The sequence below is a fragment of the Syngnathoides biaculeatus genome, chromosome 9 (assembly GCF_019802595.1).
Source record: "Syngnathoides biaculeatus isolate LvHL_M chromosome 9, ASM1980259v1, whole genome shotgun sequence".
Lineage (NCBI taxonomy): Eukaryota > Metazoa > Chordata > Actinopteri > Syngnathiformes > Syngnathidae > Syngnathoides > Syngnathoides biaculeatus.
The window spans coordinates 20670405-20688338 of record NC_084648.1 but is presented as its reverse complement, the minus strand read 5'-3'; the positions used below and the strand labels follow the sequence as shown (position 1 = coordinate 20688338).

At 47.4% G+C, this 17934-nt stretch overlaps 2 protein-coding genes across 4 annotated transcripts; one reads left to right on the top strand and one right to left on the bottom strand.

The window, feature by feature from the left end:
- Positions 1-71: 71 nt before the first annotated feature.
- LOC133505556 (histone PARylation factor 1) lies at positions 72-7109 on the bottom strand. 2 transcript variants are annotated; one of them, XM_061828681.1, is made up of 8 exons: positions 6952-7109; positions 4775-4961; positions 4214-4400; positions 3540-3638; positions 2065-2218; positions 1666-1753; positions 445-617; positions 72-337 (listed from the first exon to the last, which is right to left on the bottom strand). In XM_061828681.1, the coding sequence occupies exons 1-8, from the start codon at positions 6988-6990 to the stop codon at positions 203-205; spliced, it is 1062 nt and encodes a 353-aa protein (XP_061684665.1). In that variant the 5' UTR covers positions 6991-7109; the 3' UTR covers positions 72-202. The 2 variants fall into 2 exon arrangements, with proteins under 2 accessions (XP_061684665.1, XP_061684666.1); XM_061828682.1 differs by lacking the exon at positions 6952-7109 and adding an exon at positions 5371-6858.
- A 1577-nt stretch (positions 7110-8686) lies between these two features.
- On the top strand, positions 8687-16007 carry ppp2r2ca (protein phosphatase 2, regulatory subunit B, gamma a). Of its 2 annotated transcripts, none has more exons than XM_061829792.1 (9): positions 8687-9025; positions 9164-9261; positions 9405-9570; positions 10367-10479; positions 10549-10726; positions 13238-13402; positions 13477-13646; positions 13724-13815; positions 14702-16007. In XM_061829792.1, the coding sequence occupies exons 1-9, from the start codon at positions 8962-8964 to the stop codon at positions 14991-14993; spliced, it is 1338 nt and encodes a 445-aa protein (XP_061685776.1). In that variant the 5' UTR covers positions 8687-8961; the 3' UTR covers positions 14994-16007. The 2 variants fall into 2 exon arrangements, with proteins under 2 accessions (XP_061685776.1, XP_061685774.1); XM_061829790.1 differs by having other exon boundaries at positions 9387-9570.
- Positions 16008-17934: the final 1927 nt, after the last annotated feature.

Below are 17934 nucleotides of genomic sequence, written 5' to 3'. Positions count from 1 at the left end.
CTGGAATCGGGACTGTGATCGTATTCTGAACGCAATCACAACAAATACAATCAAGGATAAAGACAGGAAAGCACGTTAAAAATATAAAAAAATACTTTATTTGACACTGAAAAACAAATGAACGGAAACTGAGCATAAAAGCAGCAGCGGTACAAAACGGGAGACGGCGCGGCAGGGGAAGCGTTACCCGCCGGTGACTAATTTAGCCGGATGAGAGCTGGTCCAGGTTGTCATGGCTACGGCTGCCCAGATGCGCCTCCAGAATCTCTCCGAACAGATTCCTTTTCAGTAAATTGTAGGCCAGGGGCAGGAGTTGCTTGATGACCTTGTGGAAGTACTATTTGGGAGACGGGAGGCAATTCTTTGAATGATTCATTTCGAAAGGAAGAACAAAACGAGAGCAGATCTCGGCGGGGCGCGCGGGTTCGATTCCGCACGACTCACGTGGGATCCGAAGCAGAAAAGGTCCACGCCCAGCTCGTAGCCCATGCCGTAGTCGCACTCGTCGTTGGCGAACTGGACGAAAGTGATGATCTCCTGCAGCGGACCGAAGGCTCGGACGCGCTCGTCGTCGTTCTGAGCTTCGGCGATGGCCTTGCAGATCTTCTTCAGCGCGGCTGCGGAGGAGCGGCAAACAACTTGACGAAATCAGTTTTTTGTTTTGCAATTACGAACCCAAATAATCGTGGGACCTCGCCGCCTCACGTGTTTTTCAGGTTGGACTTTTTTTTGTTGTTGTGGACTTACGAGTCAGCGACAGTCGAATTAAGTTACTGTTAAAAACAAAAATTATTTCTTATAATTCTATAGCGGGACGGCGGAGCAGCTGATAAAGCAGTTCTGAGGATCCGCGTTCAATCCCAGCCCCGCCTGCGTGGCTTTTCTCCGGGTGGGCACTCCGGTTTCCTCCCACAACATTTATTGGACACTCTCAATTGCCCCAAGGGGTGATTGTGAGTGCGGCTGTTTGTCTCGATGTGCCCTGCGATTGGCCGGCGACCAGTTCAGGGCGTACCCCCGCTTCCTGCCCGACGACAGCTGGGATACGCTCCCGCACTCCCCCGACCCTTGTGAGGATACGCAGCTAAGAAAATGGATGGATGGACGAACATCCCAATTGTGGCAAACGTATGTACAGGATAGGTGGTGGTCGTGTGGTTTAGAAGGTATTAATATATATTTTGGTTTTGCTTGTTCGCTCGATAAGGTGACGATTTTCTTAAATGTTATCAAAATTATGTGGCGACTTCAAACGTGTGATGATGTGCATTTGGGAAAAGAATATTAATTTCATTCAAACTTTTTGCATTTTTGTTGAATAAAACTGGACGACAAATAGAGAAATGACTAAAATGTGACTAAAATCTAAAAAGACTAAAAGGAAGAAATGAAGACGGCTGCCTAAATCAAAAGCGATGCAGACAGAAATGTGATTTTATTTTATCCTTGACTCTCATGTTTTTGTGCAATACAGTTTTATTTTTACATAAAAACATGAGAAAATGTGGCTTTTTTTTTTGAAGGTCGGGGGGAGCTCGAACAGATGAATTGCATAAACTTCAACGGGGAAAAGAGATTAGAAATTCGGCTAAACTGAGTTACGAGCTTAGTGACGCTGCAAAATGAAATGAAATGAAATGAAACCAAAAAGACCCGTTGACTGACCGTCGCTTTCTGGAAGTTCTCTGTAGCCCACATCGTTCTTGTCGACGGGAACGACAATTCCGGCCCCGTGGAACGTTTTGGTCACCACCTAAAGAGGGATGAAAACGTCAATTTCCAAAGATCCCAAAATGATTCGACTCGCGCTCGGATGTACCAAATCCGGTGCCGTTTTTTTTTCCTTGAGGAGGAACCAAAGGGGAGGCTGACATATTGCACTCCGGATGGGCTCACCCTCGAGGACAATTGGGGCTAATTTTGCCCCCCCCCTCCGACCAAGCACCTCAAACAAGAGCACCCGAAAAAAAAAAATGGATTTTTTGTCACACATCAAGATCGGAAAATGTTTGCGTACGTAGCAGGACCGGAATAAGTGAGGTTATGGCACAGGTAGCTCGCTACCTTCTTGTCCCGCTGCTTCATGCTTTTGCTCTTCTGCTCCAGAGACAAGTTTAGCGTCTCGGCTCGCTCGCTCAGTTTTGCCTCCAGGATGTCCAAATCTTCTCCGCCCGTTTTCTGCCCGCCCTTCTCCTTCTTTTTCCTCCGCAGGAACAAGCTGTCGGGTGGTAAAGCAACGTGGGTCAGTGAGGCTCTTCGCTTAAACTTAACGTTCAGACATTGCCGTTGTACAATTTTGTTATTTGTCTGTTGATTTAGTCCATAAAAAAAAAAAAAAGTAGTGCAAGGGAGGAATGGCGCTAAAAGTGCTTGTGCAGGAGTCGACTCCCTTCAGATATTCACATTGAACGTGATACGCTGGATCAACGGAACATTAGGAAAAACTTGGAAATCAACTGCAGGCAAAAACGCAAAGGAGTACTGATTTCGTGACACGGAACACGAAGATTGAAAAAAAAAATGAAGACTCGGGATAAGATCAGCGACCTTTTAGGGGCTGCGTAAGAGGATATTGATCGCGTCCATTGTCCAGCTTGAAAGAAATCAGACAAATGTCTTCTTTCCAGCATCTACTTTCTTTCAACGCGTGACGGAAAGACATGCTGGCCCCTGAAATTATGCAATGACCAACTGAAGAACTCCCCCGCTAAGCAAATCTGCACAGTTTGGGTTTCCTTGGGGAAAAATTATCACTTATATTTCTCGGTGGGGGCTCATTTACCAGTCACTCTGATTTGACGGGCGCGTACGCGCCCACGTGTCATCGTACTCGCAAATCTGCAACACAGCACGAAAAATCCCGCTGGTAAAATTTGTCACGAGTAGAAATACATACATATTGAAAAACGTCGCTTATTTTGTATAGTCCTGACCAATGTCCCCATTAAGCTGCGCCACTGCGCAATTGCGCACCTGTTGCACACTCAGTGCGCACAAAAGCAGATCCAGCACATGTGAAAACCGATCCAGCGCAGCGAACCACAGCCTGACGTTTTTACCTGACACCGCCCCCCTCCGCTCTTAAAGGGGTACCCTCATAATTACAAACAGAACACACACCCGCAACTTTATATCTGCGGGCATGACTGGTGGACCACATCCGTAACTTTATATCTGCGGGCGTGACTGACCACGCCTGTACATTTTTCGTATTTCTCAGCATACAAAGCAATGTCCGTGTTTTCTGAAAGACTTGGCTGTGGAAGAACTTGATAGACCTGATCGCAACCTCCCTTCTAGACCTTCGTGACCAACTACAGAGATTAAGCGAACTCTAACCTAAAAAAAAAACAAAAACAAAAAGTCCTTCCATATTATTTGCACCGCCTGTAGCGCCGCCCTGGTGTCCAAACATGTTATATCTGTAGTGGACTTGAATTGCTCCTTTCTGGAATCCTGTGACAACTAACTCCGCATCGACAATAAAAACAAAAGGAAGAAAGTTGTTTCATGTGCCAAAAGCACACAACGGCACTTACTGAACGGCAGCAAAGGCGTTGTCTCCCATCTGTGTTATGGCGCAACCCTTCTTGGCTTCATTCTCGCCAACAAACGAGGGAAGGGAGTCGGGATTGTCTCTGGAAAAAAGCGACAACACCAAACAATCAATGAGTTTTATTAGGATTATTATAATCTTGCCCCCCGAGCCAGAAAGACCACTCGCTCTTTAACGACTAGCTGGCCAAGTTACGGAATCGCTAGAGCCAAATAAAGCAGTCAAGTCAACATACGGGCACAAATTCAAGTTAAAAAAAAAGTACAGTAAAGCCTCGGTTGTCGAACGTCCCCATTTTCGAACAAATTGGTTATGGAACGAAAATCCATAACGCGTGGGGCGGAAGCAGCTGACCGACTAATGACATGTTTTGTTATTTTAAAGCATACATTTTAAGCAAAAAAATTTATATATTTCTTAAATTATTTCATTATATAAAGTATTTCAACTATACATGTATTTTTACTATGCAGTTTAATTTAAAAAGGCCAATTTTTTAGGCTTGGAACGCATTATTTCTTTTTCCATTCATTGTAATGGGAACCATCGATTCGGTTTTCGAACAGATCAGTTCTCAAACCGTTTTCTGGAACGGATTATGGTCGAGAACTGAAGCGTCACCGTACAAGAAAGAACAATAAATGTCTTGGAGCGTACCTGTAGTAGCCGATATGATGCTGGCTTTCCTGGCTGCCTCGTAGAATGGTCTGGAACTCTGGTGGGTCGTAGAAATACCTCCAGTGCAGGTGGAAGTCGGGGGAAGCGTTCTTGCAGTTCCGATGAGCGCCGGCCAAGATTTCAAAAGGACCCACCAGCTGCAAACCAAGTGAGTTTTTCAGCGCACCTAGAAAATACGCATCGTAAACCACAAAGTCGTTAGTAGACAAAAACGGCCTCCGCTGGAGAGTCGACGCCAGGCCAGATGCACCTTGACGTCTGAAATTAAAATAAATGAATTTGAAAGCAAAAAAAAAAAAAAATAAATTCAATTGATGTGAATTTTCAGTTTTAATTTGATAATTAGTGATGATTCTCTACGCCAACCACAGTGACGTGCTATAGCGTATCTCGAACTGTGTTTTAATCAATTCGGATTGCTTATTTTTGCAAGTCTGCTCATTGTACAACTGGACAAAAAAAAAATTAAAAAATAATCTAGTAATACCTCCAATTTTTCCAAGTTAGCTGGCAAATTTGTTAAACTAATGATGAAGTTACCACAGGGGTCGTCCGGGCAAATCTCCTTGCAGAAGTCCCAGAAATGGTAGAGGTCCTCAGGCATGTGGAGTTTGTAGAGCCGCAACATCTCGTCACGTCGCTGCGGCGACGCGTCGGACGCCCGCGGCGCCTTGGCATCGTCGTGACCGCGCGCTTTCTTCAGCTCTCCGTTTCCTTCTCCCGAATCCTGACAAAAATCAGCAAATGAGAAGAAGCTGTAATCTCGAGAAGTGGGACACGGAGAGGCGAAAGGAATACATTGAGGTGCGACGTAGGGCAAAGGCAGAGGTGGCAAAGGCTAAGTCAAAGGGCGTATGATGACATGTACACCAGGTTGGATTCGAAAGGAGGAGAAAAAGATCTACACAGGTTGGCCGGAAAGAAGGACAGAGACGGGAAGGATGATTAAGGATTGAGATGGAAATGTGCTGTCTGGTGCCAAGTAGACGGAAAGAGTACTTTGAGACGTTAATGCGTGAAGAAAATGGGGGGAGGAGGAAGAGTAGAAGAGGCAAGCGTGAAGGACCAGGAAGTGGCAATGATTAGTAAGGGGGAAGTCAGAAAGACACTGAACAGGATGAAAAATGGAAAGGCACCTGGTCCTGACGACATGCAGTGGAGGTATGGAAGCAATTTGGAGAGGTGGCTGTTGAAATATTGGAATATTTTGGTCAAAAACTCCACTGTTGGATTGAATAATTCAATAGAATACTAGCAGGAGAGAGGATGCCAGACGCATGGAGGAAAAGTATGCTCGTTCCCATTTTTAAGAACAAAGGTGATGTTCGGAGAAATGTGTTAGAATAGTACAGGGCATGTATGAGGGCAGCAGAATAGCGGTGAGGTGTGCCGTAGGTGGATCAGCAGAATTTTAGGTGGAGGTGGGACTGCCTCAGGGATCCGCTCTGAGCCCCTTCCTGTTTGCCGTAGTAATGGACAGGCTGACAGACAAGGTCGGACTGGAATCCCCTTGGACCATGACGTTCGCAGTCTTTAGAGGGACAGCCAACGTTGGGTGGATTTGGAGACAAGGTTCGAGACAGCAGACCGATGGTTTGGACATGTCCGGAGGCGAGAGAGTGAGGATATCGGTAGAAGGGTGCTGAGGATGGAGTTGCCAGGCTAGAGAGCGAGCGAGAGACCAAAGAAAAGGTTGATGGATGTTGTGAGGGAGGACATGAGGACAGCCGGTGTTACAGAGAGGAGGATGCACGAAATAGGCTAAGATGGAAAAAGATGACACGCTGTGGCGACCCCGTATGGGACGAGCCCAAAGGAAAAGAAGAAGAATTTCTTGTACGCTAACGGAAGAACAGAAGACGTATGACTAGGAGTGCAACACGATTTCATAAAACTAAAGTCTTAAACCTCTCTGGACCAAAGAAAATTTTGCAGAGAGAAAAATCCGATACTTTCAGAAAATGATACTCTGGACTTGAAATTTTCAATGACATTCAACCTCGTTGCAGATTTGCATCCCCTGGCCGGAAAGGGTTCATTACATCCATACAGCAGGCAGCACTGGACGGTTTTGTATCAAGACAAATGCGACTCGCTCGACTTCACCATGTTGCAATCATACAAGCCATTCATATTCAATACTTGTATAAAAACGCAATATAACAGCACGCTAACATCATCTGGAGCAGTTCATAAATATCTATCAAACAATCAAAAAAAAAAAAAAAAACAAAACTGACCGACACAAAAAGGCCTTATTACATAATACTGAGCAGAGGTAAAAGAAGGACAATTTGAAACCTTGCTCACAGAGTGGGACCGAGTTACGATCAATTCACTGCTCAAGCAACCAGCCGTAGTTAACCGGAGCTGGTTTGTCAAGCAAATGTTCAGCAGCCAGAACGGTTCGAACTTCTCCCGGTAGCCGGTGCTATTCATACAAAATCAGCGATGGCTTGGAAATCGGGAATAAACTCGTGAAGCTACACGAGACCAACAACAGACGCGTTTTTCGTGTATCCGCCGAGTGCCCGCAAGGCGACGTCGCCGTTGTTGGTGACCGCCGCGGCTGCCGCTGCCATGTTGGTGCTTCCGCCGCCGAGCACTCAAATGGGAGGCCTTTGGCCCGTGCCGTCGACTCAAAGCAAAAGCGAAAGCAGAAGCGAAAGCAGAAGCGAAAGCAGCAAAAGAGGCTGCTCCGCGTGGCCAGAAGTTACCTTCGAGGATTTGGGCGTTCTTTTTGCGCGCCCTGTCATTTTCTTCCCCTGTCGCTCGACCCACTTCTTCGACGGAATACAATCGGTAGCAACTACACGCCCGTCGAATCGCTTGCTGCCACCTACCGGATAATGGGAGGAACTGAATACAGTATATCAGAACCCAATGCAACTCATTACCACTCGGTAGTCATCGCTGTATGAAGGATATCGATGCACGAATTCGATGGCATTTTAACATTTTTTTTTCATATACGAAATACATGTTATGGAGGTTGTTGGTTTTTTTTTAAAAAAAATGTAATAAGTATACATATTTAAGGCTTAAAAATAATGAAACACCCCGGATATTTTCACAAAACATCTTTCAGGATTAATACAGTCAGAGCAGTCACCTAATTTACCAGAAAAATTAATCATGTACCCCTGTATATTTATAGTAACTTCATTTACGAACAAGAGAGGACTAACACGTATACAAAATCTGTATTTTGCAATTGCAATATAAACCGTTACAAAGTGGATATCACATTATAAAATTCTTTAAATTTATCATTCTTAAGGCAAAGGTTGAATAGACTTAATGTTTTGCTCACTTAAACTTGTATTGATTTTTTTAATACAGTATATGACATTGCATGGTGTTGATCATGTTATGACCATGTGAAATATTACAGGTCCTCTTTGTTCAGATCACGTTGCAAGGAAAACTGTGGACGGATGAAAAATGAGCTGACTGCAGTTGGTCGAAACTGCTTACTTGTCAACAGGAAGAAACGTAGACCTCCAGAAAATAGAAGAATTAACAGAGGTTAAAAAGAAGGTATGATTTTTTTTTTATTGCGATACGGATGTGTGTAATGATTTTAAGGCGTTATGCAACTAATGAATTTTAATTTCTTTGTGTAAGCCGAAATGATCCCCGATTTAGCCGTGTGATGCGCATGAGCGAGGCCTGAAGCGCGCCCCCTGCTGGGATCTTCCACCTCATCAGCTGCAGTGGGAGGGCTCATCAAGGACGCGGGCCCTGCGATTGGCTGCCCGGGAGGAGGCTGCCATGACACACTGGATGCTGCACAGGATCCCTTCAGCAGCATCATTGCACATCCTTGTGGTGAGCTCCTTTTTTTTTCTCCCCCCCAACCTCCACTTGTGCCTCTCCTCCGCTCGCCGCCGTTTGGTCGTCGTCTCTCGGCCGCGCTTGCCGAGGACTTTTCCGGCCCGTCGGGAATAGGGCGGCGGGGGGCAGCGGTCGATCGGGTAGGTGCGCCGAGGCCCGTCTACCTCCGTGCCTCCCTTCCTCCCGCAGCACAGGCAAGACGTGGCGTTCTCCTTTTGCTCCCCATCAAGGACTCTCGAGTTGACGTGCGCCAGAGCGTGCGGCCGGCGATCTGGAAAGTACGCAGGCCAAGCTACCGCACCCTCGCATTTAGCGGCTGAGCGTCGTTTGGACCGATACGGTGAAAATGTGTTTGTAGATTCTTGCTTAGAGTCTCGTCTGTACGTGCAAGGATCATATTCCGGGTTCGGTGGAAGTGTATTGTGCTTTGGCCTCGGGGTTTTGCCGCCGTATTCCAAGACCTTTTATGTACTGCATACTCGAAGTGTCTCATGACGAGCGGGCGCGTAACACCAAAGGTCATAACTGTGTCCAGACGTCGTCTTGTCTGCACAATGACCGCTTTTGTCTTTCTTGTCTTCATCACCAGCAACCACATCTCTCCCTGCCCTCTTCTACCTCTCAACTTCCCCCTCCATCCTTTCACAACCCACCACCACCACACTGCCTTCCACATTGTGGCATCCTTCAAGCTCATTTTCCATCTGCGGCGCCCGGCCAGCACCGTTACCCGTTCCCTCTTGGCCTGCTGGTTACCCGGGATGCCTTGTTCCAGGCCCCTGCGCTAGGCCCCAGCAGCATGGGCGGAGGCTGGGCGGGAAGCGAGCGAACGGATCGGAGCCTTCCCCTCAGGACGGGCACGCTGGCGGGTCACCCTCCTTCGGCTTCAGATGGGCGAGGACGCTGAGAGCCCCAAGATCAACCACACCTTCCTACGAGACTATGTCACAGAAGGTAGAACAGATGGCGTGTCGACCGCCTCTCCGGTTTTGTAGGCCGCAACAGGCGCAATCCATCTTCGCTGAAATATAATAACCGGATGATGGAGTCAGGAGGTTTTTTTTTTTTTTTGCTGTTTTATTCTGTTCCTAGCTGATGTTATCTCCACGGTGGAGTTCAACCAGACAGGGGACCTCCTGGCCACGGGGGATAAAGGCGGTCGAGTGGTCATCTTCCAGAGAGAAACCGAGGTCAGCGCCTTACAAAATTACTCACGAGATCCAAAATATGTCAACAGATCGTCAACAGAATAACACTTGTCACCTACAAATCTCAGCGGAGTTCAATCAGTTCAACCGATTCTTCTGTTTGTCAGTCCAAAGGAGAGTCCGAGGAGGTGTCGGAGCCCGGGGACTCCGGCGAGTACAATGTCTACAGCACCTTCCAGAGCCACGAGCCAGACTTTGACTACCTAAAGAGTTTGGAGATTGAGGAAAAAATCAACAAGATTAAATGGCTGACGCAACAGAACGCCGCACATTTTCTCCTGTCCACCAACGGTGAGACTCCTGAACGGACGTCTGACGCGCCCAGCGAGAGTTCAAGGGTCCAGCATCCGGAGACGCCGTCTATTCTGCACGAAAGTGAAAATTTAAAAACCCCAATATCGGAATATAAATGTACAGCGTAGCACGTAGAGATGTAGCCTAACAGAATTGTTTGGGAATGGTTTTGATGGTCACACCACGTATGCCCGCTTGTTGCTAGGCAGAACTGATTGGGTTCCGGCGCAGGAATCTCATCGTCCACTGCCGGTCTTGCCCTCGAGGGGCTGTTGGAAAGGCAAAGTCGTCCCGTAGATTGACAGACGGGCGCAAAAGAAATTAGCCCCAAAACACAGCTGGACGAGATGCAACACAGTTTGTCGTTAACTGGATTTTGTTGTAGAAACGGCATTATTTGCCCCCGAGTGATGTCACAGACAGATAAATGAGTGATATAGCAACGATGCCACGGCACCGCCCGAAAACACGTCTTGTGCCTGCCGTCAGTCTGCTCTGAAGTCATCCTTGAATTGCTCCCGGCCTCTCGGGGGCAGACCGTCAGGGTGCTGGAAGACTTCTCCAGCTTGTTGCGATGTATCCTCCGCTCATCTCGTTCTTGGGCATTCAGGGAAAACGAAGGAATTGCATTTCTGCTTCGTCCGACTTCACCTGGTCTTCCACGTTGTGAGATCAGTAGCCACCCCACTGACAAACTTCCCGTTTCATGTGATTGTTATTTCTTCACAACACCCCCGCCTGGTCTTCATTAGCTCCGCGTGATGTTGTGGAAATGTGATTTTGCCCGCCACAGATAAGACCATTAAACTGTGGAAGGTGAGCGAAAGAGACAAGAGACCAGAAGGATACAACCTGAAAGATGAGGAGGGCCGCATCAAGGACGTCTCCACCATCACCTCCCTGCAGGTGCACGCACATATACACGCACACACAGCCGGGCTCAGTGAGGTCGTGATTTTCACGGGCGTCCATCAGGTGCCAGTACTGAGGCCCGCCGACCTGATGGTGGAGGTCCGCCCCAGACGAGTCTTCTCCAACGGTCACACTTACCACGTCAACTCCATCTCGGTCAACAGCGACGGGGAGACGTACCTGTCGGCTGACGACCTCCGGATCAATATGTGGCATCTGGGCATCACCGATCGCAGCTTCAGTATCCTTCTGGCTTCTTTTTAAGAATCTATTTCTCATTCTCACTTATTTCGTGGTCAATCTTAACCCATTCATGGGCAGGGTGGCAATTTTTTTTGCCTTATGGAGATAAAAGTCTCCCAACAGGCCACAATCACACTTCTTCTTCGTTTATGGTTAAGTTATATGATAAGTTGACTCATTTATAATCTCGTCCCAAAAATGGGACGCTGCCCGCGAGAGGGTGCTTGGGTTTCCTGAGCAGATCGTCCCAAAAAGACTGAATCAAAATCCGATTAAAACACTTCAATATTTGATATACTGAAGGATATAATGCGTGAAAATCATGATGTCCCAAAAATGAGACGCTGCCCACAAATGGGTTAATATTTCCCACAGGTCACATGAATAGCTTTTTTTATTTGAATGCAAAATTCCTTTTGTACGCGCACGAGAATACAAACATTTAAGGGTTTAGCTAAAAACCCTAACCCTAACCCTAACCCTATCGAGCACATCCTTCAGCATAGTTGCTGGGACGCATGCGAGTTCTGCACTGAATTTGCATTTTTTTTTAAAGTTGTTTTGGCGTGGCAGTATCTAAAGTGAGCACCCCAAAAGAAACATAACACATTCATTCCCGTCTGAATTCAGCACCGCGTTTTGATTTCAACCGAGTACGCAGTCTTCGATGGGCGCAGTTGGGGATTTCTTACGAAAACAGAGGCTGACCTAGAAAATCAAATTCTTCTTCTGGTGTGGAAGAAGGGTTTAAATAATTCACCGGGCAAGTACACGCTCTTCCGAGCCGCTCGGGGGACGCCGCAAATAGAACCGAGACGGCGGCGGCGGCGTGTGCATGCTCGCTGGCGTTGCTTTGGCTGAACGTTCAGGTCCCGATGAAGAGCTCAAGCGTGCGAGCTGGGTTATTAAATTGCAGGACGGCGATTTTTGAACACACACCGAGCTGTGAAAAATGACCGCCTCCCCTGCCCCCCTTTCTTTTGCATACTCTCCCCACTCTAATGTTCAAGATCCTCCGACAAATGTAAACATCAGTCAAATATTACCCAAGTGAACAGTTTTTAAAGATTCAGTTTAAGTGATTTCTTGATTGGACGGGTCTGGAGGTTATCGGCACAACCGGCAAGTTTCACGAGGAGCATCCGTCCATTCATTTTCTGAGCCACTTATCCTCACAAAGGGGCGCGGGAGTGCTGGAGCCTATTCCGGCTGTTAACGGGCAGGAGGCGGGCGTACACCCTGAACTGGTTGCCAGCCGATCGCAGGACACACAGAGACAGAATTTGGAACGTCCAATTAATGTTGCATGTTTCTGGGATGTGGGAGTGCCCACCCGGAGAAAACCCACGCAAGCACGGGGAGAACATGCAAACTCCACTCAGGCAGGGCCGGGATTTGAACCCCGGTCCTCAGAACTGTGAGGCTAACGTGTAAACCTCTCGTCCCACCGCGCATACCCGAAAATAAGGAGGCTCTCGAAGAAAATTTGATTTGACGCTCTTACCCCTTGTGCGCATGCCGTGACTTTCTCTGTTGCGTACGGACGTCGCATCTGCTGGAATTTTCATTTCATTTCATTGTTCCGCAATTGTTTGTCCTGGGAAAGATAGAGCAACAGAGATCTGTTGTTTGGCATAAATAAATTGTACTTTTTGGGAAAATGAGGTCAAATTGGATACATTTCGGTGGCACCACTGATGATCTCCCACACACAGCATTTACAATAAAATACACGAGTGACGTAAATTTTTTTTTTTTTTTTTTTTTGGGATGCATTTTGATAACCAATTGAAAGACAGCGTGCTAGTTTGAAAGCAAAAGCAATTTGAAAATCATACTTTTGTGATTGATAAGTTTGAGCCATAATAGAACTTGAGTGAACAAGTCGTCGAACCTCCAACACCTTTGCGGGAATTTTTTTTCAGCAATATTTGGGAATTCTTAACTGTCGGAAGTTAACAAATCGCTGCTTAGGAAAACTTTTTTTTTTTTTTTTTTTTTTTTTGGGATGCATTTTGATAACCAATTGAAAGACAGCGTGCTAGTTTGAAAGCAAAAGCAATTTGAAAATCATACTTTTGTGATTGATAAGTTTGAGCCTTGAGTGACACCGTTACAGTTATCTTATCCCGGTTATTCTTTGCAGGGGCGAATAGGAACTGCACAGTATGATGGAAAAAATGTTGTTTTGAAAGTTTGCTCAATGAGAGGTGAACAATGGTCATTCAAAAAAATGATCATTATTATCTCAGTTTCATCAGCGTTCACGTAAATTTCAAGGGATTTTCGACGTAACGCTGCCTTGCAATTGGCCGGCGGCCAGTTCAGGGTGTACCCCGCCTCCCGCCCGATGACAGCCGGGATAGGCTCTCCTTGTGAGGATGAGCGGCTCAGAAAACAGATGGACGGAGGTAATGCTGTGGGCCGCGGGCGTGGCAGCGTGAGCAACGTGAACCCAAAGCGGGGCGCCAACGCGGTACCGTACTGCCCCTGACGGCGCACTTGCCAGACATCGTGGACATCAAGCCAGCCAACATGGAGGATCTGACGGAGGTGATCACGGCGGCGGAGTTCCACCCTCAGCACTGCCACCTGTTTGTGTACAGCAGCAGCAAGGGCACCTTGCGCCTGTGCGACATGAGGTCCTCTGCGCTTTGCGACAAACACACAAAATGTAAGAGCGCCACATTTCAAAAGAAAACGCAAAATGAATCGGGTCACTCTCACCCGCGGGCGCCGTCCGTTCAGTGTTCGAAGAGCCCGAAGATCCGGGGAGCCGCTCCTTCTTCTCCGAAATCATCTCCTCCGTGTCCGACGTCAAGTTCAGCCACAGCGGACGCTACCTGCTGACCCGAGACTACCTGACTGCCAAGGTCTGGGACCTGAACATGGACAAAGGCCCCGTGGAGACGTACCAGGTAGGACGGGCTCGGAGTGCAAAATGATCTTTACTGTCGGCAGAATTTGCGAGCTTCTCTCTCCTGTCCGCGTCCAGGTCCACGAATACCTGAGGAGTAAGCTGTGCTCGCTCTACGAGAACGACTGCATCTTCGACAAGTTTGAGTGCGTCTGGAACAGTTCCGACAGGTGACCCCCGTTTAAAAAAAAAAAAAAAAAAAAAAAAGACGACGCAAACGCTCTTTTACCGTTGCAATCTCGATTTATGGAACGACGCGCAAATGACTCAAAATTCTGCGTGTCGGATGTGGAATTCCGAGGTCTTCATTGCTGCAGTTACGACTGAAATATGTCACAAGATCTGTCGCTGGACAAATCGGATCTGTTCAAATTCGAAATGTATTTTTCCCGCAGAACCATAATAGAACTTGAGCGAACAAGTCGTCGAACCTCCAACACCTTTGCGGGAAATTTTTTTCAGCAATATTTGGGAATTCTTAACTGTCGGAAGTTAACAAATCGCTGCTTAGGAAAACTCAATACTAGTAAAATATGTACCCACCCTTTTCTTTTAACCATTTGGTAGTTTTCGGTAGGAGGCGAGAAACGCGGCTTCGCATGCGAGGAGCTCATATTTCCTGCACGTGATCAAAGATAAAGATCATCAGAACTTTAAATTGGGCCACGTATAAATTAGGGAGGAGCAATGGTTTTTGGGGTATGTCTGTCCCCTGTATTTTGTATTTTGAAATCACGGTACGGCAAAAATACTTTATCACGAGCTACTTTGACCCTCAAGTCACACCTCGGAGACCCCCTGGGATCCCTCGACTCCAGTTCCCGAAGGGTTTTTGACCCTCGCTGAGCTGAAGTCTCGGGATTGAGGAGATTCTAACGTCCCGCGAGATATGCCGAGCGCTTCCGAAAATATGCCGAGGGATTGCGTGACGCCGTGCACGGTGATCTCTCAAAATTTGGACGTATTTTGTATTATTGACAAGGTGCCGCCTCAATTCCGCCCCGTTAGAGTCGACACGAATGACGAATCTTTGGCGGCTCTCTTCTCTGTCGACAGCGTGATCATGACCGGGGCGTACAACAGCTTCTTCCAGATGTTCGACAGGGAGACGGGCCGGGGGGTGACCCTGGAGGCCTGGCGGGAGAGCAGCAAGCCCCGGGCCGTGTTACGTACCCGCCGGGTGTACACCGGCGGAAAGCGTCGGCGCGGAGACGTCGGCGTGGACAGCCTGGACTTCAGCAAGAAGATCCTGCACATGGCTTGGCATCCGTCCGAGAACATCATCGCTATCGCGGCCACGAACAACCTGTACATTTTCCAGGACCGCGTCAACCCGGAGGCCCAGTGACGGCCACGGCCGCAAAGTCAGCCGGGGGCAAAGTTTTCGCTTTGCATCGGGTTGCGCCAAATCCTCAGCGAGATTTGAGGACCAACTCACCAACTACCATTTCCAGTCCAGTATTTGATCCCCTGTGAAGAGCGCGGACTTTTTCTGACGGGGGTGCAGGGACGCCTCACCATCTGCAGTCACCGCCCGGCGTCGACTGGAAGCTTTTTGACCGGACCAGGCGAGGTCCGGGCTTGGCGGGCGCCACGGCAAGATTGTTCTTCGGTGCTTGCAAAATGACGGCCAAACGGTGGGGTTTCATTGCCGCAAGTATGAGTGGGAGTGGTGATCTTGTACTTTACATCCTCACCGCAATAACCTCAATTGATTCTTTTTGTGTCTGTGAGACATTTGCAGCAGAATCTTTCGCTCTCCCGCCCTCGGAGCAGCGCCCTTGGAGATCGCGCGCAAAATGTGAGCCCTTACCTTTGTCCACTTTGCAATAGTAACGATCGGAGACACCTTGCGATATATTTCCGCTTTCAAAACACGAGCTCGCCTGCACTACACTCTTTTTACTCTATGCTGTAAATAGTCGGTGTTATTTTTTTTTTTAACGCCACTGCCACTTTTGTTTCGAGAGCGCGACAAAATAGATTGTCAAACGATCACCAAGTTCATTTATAGACGCGACTCACTCATTCAGAAGAAAACGTAATGCAACAGCTTTGCTATATGTTTTGCTGGTTAAACAGAGGAATTATGCGCAAATCGACATTTACATTTATTGTACAGAATTGTTGTGCTGGGCTTGAACTGAGTTTTAGACGGCTGCTCTTCCAGAGCATAAAAAAAAAAAAAAAATTACACATTATATTTAAGATGAAACACCCACATTAGGAAATAATAAAAAAATGGGGTAAAGCAGATTTTTTTCAATTGTAATTAGTAACAATTAAATCTAATTTCAAATGAGAATGTAATGTTTACAATCATTCAAATGAAAAAAAAAAATCTAAGCATACGTTGCATAAATAAGCCCCCCGCCGCCCCCTGATTCAGCTGATTAATGTCATGGGGACTGAGTTTCTGTGTGCGTGAAGGTCAGAGGTCATTCATTAGGAATGCCATAACTAAAACGTAAAGCTCAGTGTGACTACGGATGGCTGACATTGAAACTGCAATGTCGTGCAAACGAGTGATTAAAAGACAGGTTGCAGTTGTCCTCACACCCTTTAGCCGGCGCGCCGGGGGCTCCCCCGAAAGCCACAACGTGCAACCAGGTGTCGTGGTGAGCTGGTGTCTCTTGGTCACACCCTTGATTGTTTACAGTGACGTGCTTTTGTTTTCAAGTGACCTTGGTCCCGACGGGACTGTTGTGCGTGGTTTCGGACGTGGGCACCCGGTGTCAGTTCAGGGTCGTAAAGGTTTAGTAGGGAACCGAGAGAAGTCATCTATTGTACGTTGTCTCCATTTTGGTCACTCTTCACGCAAATCATTCACATGCCTTTGAACTACAGTACCCTGCTTGCTGTCTGCTAGGTAGCGCTTGAACTAATTGGTTTGGAAAAATCCCATCGAATAGCAACAAGTAAATGGTTCGTGTGCTAGAAAAGATTACATAAGTTTCAGGACTTCACCGGTGGCGAGTTGCAAGCAGTCAGTTGTGATTCCATCACCACATGCAGCCCAAGAGAGGAGTTTTGTTCAGGGGTGCAGCAGCACCAGCACGTTACCACTACTCAATGCTACTCGATTGTATATCTATAACCCTTACAAAAAAAAAAATGACTGAAAATACACGTGAATGATAGAATGTGCATTAATAAAAAGATTCAATCGGACTCTTTGTACTGTGTTGCATTGAATCGATTGGGGAGACCTCCCTAATGTTTCGGGAAAACAGGATAGCCTGTACGTTGGGAGGGAAAGGATGACAATTTTTGCTTGCATGTAAGCGAAATGACAACAAATGAAAGACTTCAGGAGCCTCAGTCTTGCTCTTTTCCTTTCGGCTCGTCCCGATGAGGGGTGGCCACAGCGTGTCATCTTTTGCCATCTTAGCCTATCTCCTGCATCTTCCTCTCTAACCCCAACTGTCCTCATGTCCTCCCTCCCAAGATCCATCCATCTTCTCTTTGGTCTTCCTCTTGCTCTCTCTTCCTTGACAGCTCCATCCTTAGCACCCTTCTACCAATATACTCACTCTCTCGCCTCTGAACATGTCTGCTCTCTCTAACCTTGTCTCCAAAACATCCAACTTTGGCTGTCCCTCTAATGAGCTAACTTCTAATCCTATCGAACCTGCTCACACTGAGCGAGAACCTCAACATCTTCACTTCTGCCTCCTCCAGGTCTGCTTCCTGTTGTTTCTTCAGTGCCACCGTCTCTAATCCGTACATCGTGGCCGGCCTCACCACTGTTTTATAAACTTTGCCCTTCATCCTAGCGGAGACTCCTCTGTCACATAGAACACCAGACACCTCCCGCGAAATGTTCCATCCCATTTGTACCCGTTTCTTCACTTCCTTACCACACTCACCATTGCTCTGTGTTGTTGACCCCAAGTATTTGAAGTCATCCACCTTTGCCATTTCATCTCCCCGGAGCTTCAGTCTTCATCCTCCGCCCCTCTTATTCATCCTCATCCATACTCATCCTTAGCACCCTTCTACCAATATACTCACTCTCTCGCCTCTGGACATGCCCAAACCATCGAAGTCTGCTCTCCCGAACCTTGATTCCAAAACATCCAACTTTTGGCTGTCCCTCTGCAGAGCTCATTTCTAATCCTGTTCACTCCGAGCGAGAACCTCAACACCTTCATTTCTGCCTCCTCCAGTTCTGCTTCCCGTTGTCTCTTCAGTGCCACCGTCTCTAATCCGGCCTCACCGCTGTTTTCTAAACTTTGCCCCTCATCCTAGCGGAGACTCTTCTGTCACATAGCACGCCAGACACCTTC